This window comes from Branchiostoma floridae, chromosome 16 (assembly GCF_000003815.2).
Source record: "Branchiostoma floridae strain S238N-H82 chromosome 16, Bfl_VNyyK, whole genome shotgun sequence".
NCBI lineage: Eukaryota > Metazoa > Chordata > Leptocardii > Amphioxiformes > Branchiostomatidae > Branchiostoma > Branchiostoma floridae.
In genome coordinates this window covers 9,129,703-9,138,596 of record NC_049994.1, presented here as the reverse complement: position 1 = coordinate 9,138,596, position 8,894 = coordinate 9,129,703, and the positions used below count along the sequence as shown (strand labels likewise).

The following is an 8,894-nucleotide window of genomic DNA, read 5'->3' as shown; positions in this document are numbered from 1 at the left end:
CGCTTTTTTGCGGTTACCGAAGGGTTCGCTTAGCGGTTAGCGGTTATCCCCCAGGTGAGCCTTCATTCGTATGTAGAAAAGTTACAAAGTAATTTTGGGTACTCAAATCACTTTTTACCTTTTGCCCACGGGTTTTACTATGATATTCAAGTGTTGAAAGTAACGCACATTTTGTTTGAAATTTCGGAAGTCCGATCGTAAGGGGTCGCTTTTTTGCGGTTACCGAAGGGTTCGCTTAGCGGTTAGCGGTTATCCCCCAGGTGAGCCTTCATTCGTATGTAGAAAAGTTACAAAGTAATTTTGGGTACTCAAATCCCTTTTTACCTTTTGCCCACGGGTTTTACTTTGATATTCAAGTGTTGAAAGTAACGCACATTATGTTTGAAATTATTAACAGAAATAAACTGTGCTCTATATATATCTCATTTTGACCTATATCTATGGACACAGCTGTTATACAGATGTTTTGCTGGAGCTGGACGCCCTTACACTGGGACAAAGTCTTTGACAAGCATGAAATTCTGATTGACCAGGGATGCTACCAGGTCATCTGTCAGGTCACAGTCTGGTTTTCTGTAATATCTGTGTGTTTGTGAGGAACATAGTTCATGCAGTCATTTGCTATTTAGTAATACATGAACAAGACCTTAAAGTCTTAAATAAAGACATGATTATTTGGCGAATATCAGCTGTGGAGTTCATCATCCTTCTACCGATGAAATCCACAGCTGTGGAGTTCATCAATCCACGGTCCTTGGATATACCTCTTTCAAGCGACCCAGATCACCCAGATGTAGGACAGAACTTAAGTGATGGAGGGAACCTGGTGTGGGTGGCATACAGTAGAGATGATAACCCTGTGCGGGTGTAGTTCTTTATGTTACTCATAAAAGTGAAATTGCGAATAGATCTGCAACATCCCATTCATTTCATTCTATTATGCCGATAGGGTAGCAGAACACAGTTTTCGGCCTATGGGGATTTCTATAGTTGAATTAAGGGCCACAAGGTGACTGGCTTCGATGCATTAAAAAATACAGTAGGGTTCACTTTTGGAATACCAAAAACGGATATGTTTGGGTTGAAGGTACAAGCCACAAAATATTAAAAAAAAAAAAATTCTGTCGGCGAAATAGAAAACTCACCACCATGCAGTCTCAGAGTCGACACCTTCCGTGACCACGCAGCACAGTTTATATCTGGCTCTCCCTCAAATAAGGCTTTTTACCTCTCCTTCGACAAGTTTATCCGTACTATTTTATGTACCCGCTTCATACACCCCGGGGTTCGCCCATTAATACTGTGTTTTGCTACCATAATTTGATATTCCCGCCATGGCTGGTATGAGGGTAGGTCAAAGGTCGAGGACAACATGGCGACGGAAGTGACCTGTTGCAAAGTATGCCGCACGTTTTTACGGTTTTAAACGCATATTTCGTCAGTTTTGTTGGTCATAATCCTCAGGAAGTGTTGAAGAAGTTATTTTCTCTCGTCCGATTTCGATATAAGTGTATCTGTAAGGTTTACACGGCAAAATGAGGTACTTTTGTGTGTCCCCCCTCCCCCGTACGTACGCTTTCCTTACGACGTGTATTACGTGCAGATTGGCATGTTCCATAATTTCAAACCAGCACATATCGCAGCTATTGCCGATGTATTTTCCAGACAGGGTTCGGAAGTCTAGAGATGAGCTGACACGGAAGATAGGCCATGTTGGGCGGCCCGTCTTTCCTGGCGAGCCTTGCGGTCAGGTGCCGGTCGTGTTGCCGTCTGCAGAGGAGGACGTTCTTCTGGAGAAGCCCGGCCAAGCTGTCGTACGACGTCGTACGACCGGCGGAGGTTTCCCCGCGGAGAGAAGTGCCGGAACATATCCAGGTGGGGTGGGACTTCTGTCAGGGACAGAGTTTAGTTTTAGGGGTTACATTGCCATAAGAAGAAGTACGTAGCTTTCGACGCGACGTCAACGTTTTGGTCACAATTTTACATCTCAACCAGAGTTCTACTCTCCAAGCAGAGGTTAGGCTCGAACTGTTTTTGCAGTTTTTAAAGTGTTTTTATAGTCCATGGGCCAGAGGAAAAATCGGTACCTCCGAGGTGGCAAATTCTCCTTGTTATTTTTGAATAGTAGAAGGCCTGTGGCATATATTTTGACGTGATAGCCATTCTGGTATGGTAGCTTTCTACCGGCTATCACCCTTCAAACCTATCACCACCTAAATGATCTGGAAATTTCGTGTCTTCAACAAGGGGGAGGGGCAAAAAATTAAACATCAATATTTTTCCACGAAAATTCACAGGCTGGTAGAACCTGCTAAGAGGATCATAAAAATATCAATTGATTTTTGATATTGTGATTCAACACGAAATTATGACTGCCTAAAATCATATTTTTTGGTGATTTTCTGGTGAAAAATATATACTTTACTTTCCAATATCGTTCATTTATTCACATTACCTATGGGGCCTTGCCTGATGAATTAGACTTACCGTACGTGTCCTTTTCTGCATATTAAGCTTTAAATGATCGAAATCCATCAATGAAATCCGGAGATATGAATGTGTGAAGAATGACACATCTGCCAGCTTATAGTGACAATGTCGTTGCTAAGGCCATTGCTAAGGCTGTTGTTAAGGAGGTTTCAGATCGTACTCCACAACAAAACTGATGCAAAGAACTTACTTTTCTGTAGCATTTTACTCTGATTACATCAGTAGAAGCACAAGGAATCGTGTTAAAATGTTTAACATGTAACAGATGTAACAAATGTCTAATTCATCAGGCAAGGCCCCATAGGTAATGTGAATAAATGAACGATATTGGAAAGTAAAGTATATATTTTTCACCAGAAAATCACCAAAAAATATGATTTTAAGCGGTCATAATTTCGTGTTGAATCACAATATCAAAAATCAATTGATATTTTTATGATCCTCTTAGCAGGTTCTACCAGCCTGTGAATTTTCGTGGAAAAATATTGATGTTTAATTTTTTGCCCCTCCCCCTTATTGAAGACACGAAATTTCCAGATCATTTAGGTGGTGATAGGTTTGAAGGGTGATAGCCGGTAGAAAGCTACCATACCAGAATGGCTATCACGTCAAAATATATGCCACAGGCCTTCTACTATTCAAAAATAACAAGGAGAATTTGCCACCCCGGAGGGTACCGATATGTGAAATTTGGGGTGCTGGCCCATGGACTATTATGGGGCTTTCTGTTTTGTACTGTTTTCTTTTTGTGTCGCCATGACAAAACGATACAAAATAGAAACCTGATAAAATGCAGGAAAATGTGAACCTCTGCTTGAAGATAGTTTAATACTAAGATTTCCACAATCTGATACCTTTGCCAAATCTATATACTACTCGACAAAGCCATTGAACAGCAAGGGTTATCCTGCACATTTTGAACTTTCCTCATTGTTTAATGATTTTACATTTTTTTTCCAGAAACCTCCCTATGCAGAGAGTGGAATTGCACCATTATGGAGAGAGGACATTGAGATTAAAGATGAGGAAACAATACAAGGGATGAGGGCAGCTGGGAAACTGGCCAGAAAGATCCTGGTACTGGCAGGACAGAGTCTACAGGTGAATGTCATACTGTAAATCTTCTAATGTTTGTGGTGGTCCTATTCTCACAGTGCCTCTCCACTGTCAGGGCTCAAAATACCACCTGCATATGCAGGTTAGTGCAGGTAAAACTGGAGCTGTGCAGGTATTTCTGGTGTCTACATGCACCTAACCTGCACTGGTGCATGTACTGGGTTTTATACATAAAAATGCTATGGTGTAGGTGCATGTGGATTGTTATTAGCTGCATTGCCTGTTACCATGTATAGAGTATAAACTAATGATTCCTGAACAATTTTAGTATGATCCATACTTCCTAAGTTTAGAGTGCAGGTATGCAGAAAAAAAGTATCTCGAGCCCTGACTGTAAAATTTAATTTTTAAGATTTGATTAGCACAAATTTAAAACCCCGCAAGATAAATGCATTTGATTTTGTTACAGATCACCAAAAAATGCCATGTCCTGTGTATGCTGTCCTTTTCACTGTAACTTCAGCACCTGTTTGATTATTTCAGGTGGGACGTAAAGCTGGCATGCCTGTATATGGATGGGGAAGCCTCAAACTTCTGCAGTCTAAACACAATAGAAAGCAGCGCACTTATCAAAAAGAGTAGGAGTGTCCCAATGTGCTTGGATAAAAATGTGAGCAGAAGTGAAGCTGCATTGCACTACCCCTAGCTGCTTGAAAAGTATCATCTTTCACCTGAGTTGACAATGACTCCTTCACCTTACTTACCTTTTGGCATTTCAGGTTGGCATGAAAACAGATGAGATTGACACGTTGGTCCATGAGTCAACCGTCAGCCATGGAGCCTACCCCTCCCCACTGAACTATGGCGGCTACCCCAAGTCTGTCTGCACATCGGTCAATAACGTGGCCTGTCATGGAATACCAGACAGGTTTGTATGTTTAACGTTATTTGTTTATTTTTAGTAAGAATTGAGTGGAGATGCAAAAAGACTGTGACTACCAGAAGGAAGCAATAGATTTTCAGTTTATTGATGCAAAGCTGAAAATCCATTTGACAAGTCCGATCTTATGTGTGAAGAAAACATTCTAAACATTTCTGAAACCATATGGGTTTCTCAGTTACTTACTTACTTACTTTACTAGTTTCAGCAGTAAGTTTCAGCACTTTCCTTTTATTTCATTTTTTTCAGTCGACCCTTACAGAATGGTGATATCATCAACATAGATGTCACTGTAAGTAGTCCCATAATGATTTTTTTCTATTCAGCATAAACTAAAATCAACCAGACAGATTTTAAGAAAGTCATGTGTATCTATATAAACCGGTACCCATGTGAACTTTCCAGTAGCATGGTGAAGTTAACTGTCAAATTGTGTCAATATATTGTAGGTTTATTCAAGCTGAATTTCCAGACTTAAGTAACACTGATAGATTCACTTTCCCCATGTGCATTGTAGAATGTACTTGTACTTTCATTTTTGCATGCACAAGAAAGCTAGAAGAAGCCAAATATGTTGTTATTGTTTCACAGTACTTTGTAATTATTTTCATGGTGATGCTGTCAACTCCTCTGCCAAACCTTGATCTTCCATTGTTGTTTTCTGACTGCATGTCAACAGAAATTGGTGGATTAATGTGAGAAATGCTGCTACCTGCTTGAAGATTAGTAAAGATCATCTGTTTTTATTTTTCATACAGGTGTACTTAAATGGTTTCCATGGTGACACATCAGAGACGTTCTTAGTGGGAAATGTTGATGAAGCGGGCTGCACACTTGTAGATGTGGCAAAGAGGTTTGTTTGTTTGTTTGTTTGTTTGTTTGTTTGTTTGTTTGTTTGTTTGAGATAAAAAGCAGTGATCTCACATGAAATACATGTACATTCAATGCAAATGTGGAGTAATATCAAAACAACTTATCATAATGTATACAAATGTACATGTACTTTTAGTCTGTCTGTGATCTCTGTATACTGCTCGTATGGGCAAAGTATATCCTGTTATAGTTATGGTCCACTCTAAGTGCTGTTTTTTTTTTTTAATTTTGCAGGGAAACAATCAATGGAGTGAACAAAGCTACAATAGAATTGAAATCAGACTAGACAAAGTGCCTGAAGAAATGAAAGAATATAACATGTATGTACATCAAACTCTATATATTGTATCTGGTAACTCTGATGGTTTAATCCAAGGTGCAGAGACAAGGCTATCACCACCTGCAGGCCGGGAGCACAGTTCTGTGAGATTGGCAGGACTATCAGGTATGGGCAACTGTGTGAGGGTCGGATTTATATTTATCCTTAAGAACAGGCACATTTCTTTATTTTTCTGAGACTTTTGTTTGTTTTGTATAAACTGTTCTTAGTAGCAACACACCAGTTTTGTGTGGTATGTTTAATCTGCTTAAGACCAAACTGTAAGATTTGATCCACTCACACCATAATAGACCTTATACTTATAAGTATGGAAGGATGTTTAATGTGGATCGTAAAATCCTACATGGTATTTTCCAGCTCTGTTGTAAAGGAAGCAGGTTTGACAGTGAGCCCAAACTTCATTGGACACGGGATTGGAGCTTTCTTCCATGGACCACCAGAGATCAATCATATAGGTGTGTATATTAAGAATCTTGAAATGTTCACTGCAGTTTTGTTTTTATAGTGGTCTCTGAGCAGAGAGACATGACAACATTAAAATGTGTTTTTGAAAAAACAAGTTTCCCATCCTACCACGAAATAAAGTCCCCACAAAAATAAATGGGTTCACAGCGTGTCTGTACAATGTACCATGTTTGTACACATCAGTATTTATTTACAGTATACTAATTACTTAATGATTGTGGTCATTGTCAGAATGTGATTTGCTGTATTTTATTTCTGCTGTATTTTATTTTATTTAGAGAACAGTCTTCCTGGCACCATGGAGAGAGGGATGGCATTCACTATTGGTAAGTGAACATGACAGTTTTTATGACATCTGGTAGTGAGTAGATTTTTCACCTTGCTTTCAGTAGGCTTGCGAGTTCAATCCCTGGCCTGGCCTAGTTTCACCAATTTTAAAGTACTTTGTCTGGCGTTTTGAAAATATTAATTTGTGTAGTATTTTGTCTGGCTCTGCTTAGTACTCAGCAAAGTGCATGGTATAGTTGAACACACATCACTACCAGTGGCTTGTATTTTTAGTTTTTGTCTGAGGTTCATGGTTATCCAACTTTTGTGATTTCTCAGAGCCCATCATCATGGAGGGGTCGCACAAGATAACTATTCTTGAGGACGGATGGACGGCCGTGTCTGTGGACAATGGCAGGTGAGTAGGGGAGCATCTTTTGTCAATAAACAACATGTATGGGTCATCTGTATTCTGTTGTGTACAGCCAGTATCCTGTAAATGCAGAAATGTTCGCGGTTTTCATCACTTTTCGTCCTGCTGCCAACGTTAGACAGAACAACTGCAGATTAAATGAATTTTCACAGTATACATTGTAAATGTAAATGTAGAAATGTTTGTGGTGGGTTTATGTTCGCGGTTTAAGTGGTGGCCATGTCATTGGACTTAAAACCACCTCAAACATTTTTCCATTATAGTTTTTGACTACAGTCTATGGCTCTACCGTGAACCTAAAGCCACAGTGAATACTCCGTTCCCCCACTACCACGAAAGTATATTCCTGCGAACTTAAATGCATTCACAGTACATATGAGTGACAATTGCATACGATCCTTAAAGGTTCAAACCTTTTTTTTTAAATTTCATGTACTTGTATTGAATTGTTTCTGCCAGTACATTCTAGTGTTGCTAGAGAAGATTGATGGATGTCACTCAGCCTGGAAATCTCCCTTTTTATCCAGATGTAGATATTGAATTGTATTTGCATATTGTTTATTTGGATAGCTGTCATAAAAATATTAGTCAGGTATACTGCCCCTCAGAGTAACACACCAGTTTCACAATGTCAGCTGGCTATATCACATCGAAAGACCTGCCACACCTAACCCTTGCACATCTAACTCCAAGTGGTATTTAATGCTTGATGCTCTTACCATACTTCAGACAATCAGTCCCTCTCGAAGAAAAATAAATTTTCAAACACCTTGCATGTCCATAGAAGATTCGTTAGGCCAGACAAAAGTTGATTTGCTGCATGTGTTTGGACTGTAGACAGTGATTTTGTAGCTATTTGAACTGTCATCTCTTTGCTTTTCAGGTCTGCCCAATTTGAACACACCGTTCTCATCACAGAGGAAGGAGTGGAAATCCTTACCGCTTAGGTTTTATCAACACAGACTCAGGAATGGTACTGATATGCAATCAAAGAATGCTTTTACAAAGCAGAGGTATAGATGAGAAGTTATGGCTTTGTTTGATAGTGGGATATACATTTTGTTGTTGGTGAAACAATTTTTCATTCAATTGGGGGGTTTCTATCAAAGGATCTTAACTGTTTTGTAACATCAATGTGCCTTTACAACACAAAGATCCTCATCTGTTGCTAGGTGTAGATGTATGTACATTAAAATGGAAATTTATCAGCTAGCCTATGTATTTCTTGTGAAGACCAAAAGTCATATTCATGACAAAATATTCCACCTATACATTTAATCATGACTGATTTAATTTTTAAAAATCCTTTAGTCATTTTGTTATGCTCAATTTACACTAAGTAAAGCTTTCTGCCATAGGAGTAAAATATAATTACACACTTGCAGAAAGAGACGTTAGCCAAAAATTGAGACAAGTACTACACAGCTTTCTCGTACATATCATATCGTACATGTTTATTCAAATCAATATATATATATTCAGTAATACGTTCTAGTTTGCAAACAAACAAATAACTGTGAAGCAAGGTTAAGTTGAGCCTTATGCTGTGCATGAGTTACGTGAAACTTGTAGTTTCCTGTAGCAAAATTTTGCCCTATTGAATACATCAACATTTATTTACCACATTACACATGACAAAGGACTTTCTACAGCCAAATAATCAGCATTTTCCTCATTCTTTGCATGATGGGCATAAAATGACCAATGCAACAAGTATACATGTACATAACTTAACTTAACAAATATAGCATACCAGCGTTATATTGTTAGTAGTCCATGTTGGAATCTACAGTGTCCCTACTGAACAAGAACATTGAAATTAGCTACATTGATATGAGTCTAAGGACTTGAACAGGTTCATCTCACTATGTTGCACATGCCTAAGTGATACACCAACAGTACTGTACAGACACAATGACAATTTTTGAGGAACTTTTCATTACAGTAGTGCAACAACTTTCTTGTAATTTCTATAATACAATTGTCTATGTCAGCTCTTATCAACTTGCCCACTTCTTCATTTTCACAAG

The 8,894-nt window shown here is 38.8% G+C and overlaps 1 protein-coding gene across 1 annotated transcript; it reads left to right on the top strand.

Annotated features, from left to right (window-relative positions):
* Window positions 1-1,312: 1,312 nt before the first annotated feature.
* On the top strand, window positions 1,313-8,865 carry LOC118403194 (methionine aminopeptidase 1D, mitochondrial-like). The gene is made up of 11 exons (XM_035801764.1): window positions 1,313-1,399; window positions 1,666-1,875; window positions 3,451-3,591; window positions 4,326-4,474; window positions 4,736-4,778; window positions 5,245-5,339; window positions 5,736-5,804; window positions 6,057-6,154; window positions 6,443-6,490; window positions 6,771-6,849; window positions 7,748-8,865. Exons 2-11 carry the CDS (start codon window positions 1,711-1,713, stop codon window positions 7,809-7,811), a joined length of 951 nt encoding a protein of 316 aa, XP_035657657.1. The 5' UTR covers window positions 1,313-1,399; window positions 1,666-1,710; the 3' UTR covers window positions 7,812-8,865.
* Window positions 8,866-8,894: the final 29 nt, after the last annotated feature.

What these genes read in the sequence shown, in the direction of transcription:
- LOC118403194 (XM_035801764.1), top strand. Translation starts at nt 1,711, where the DNA reads ATGTTGGGCGGCCCGTCTTTCCTGGCGAGCCTTGCGGTCAGGTGCCGG. An exon ending in CTTGTAGATGTGGCAAAGAG is followed by an intron (nt 5,340 to 5,735) that starts GTTTGTTTGTTT and finishes GTTTAATCCAAG; the next exon opens with GTGCAGAGACAAGGCTATCA. An exon ending in GTGTCTGTGGACAATGGCAG is followed by an intron (nt 6,850 to 7,747) that starts GTGAGTAGGGGA and finishes TTTGCTTTTCAG; the next exon opens with GTCTGCCCAATTTGAACACA.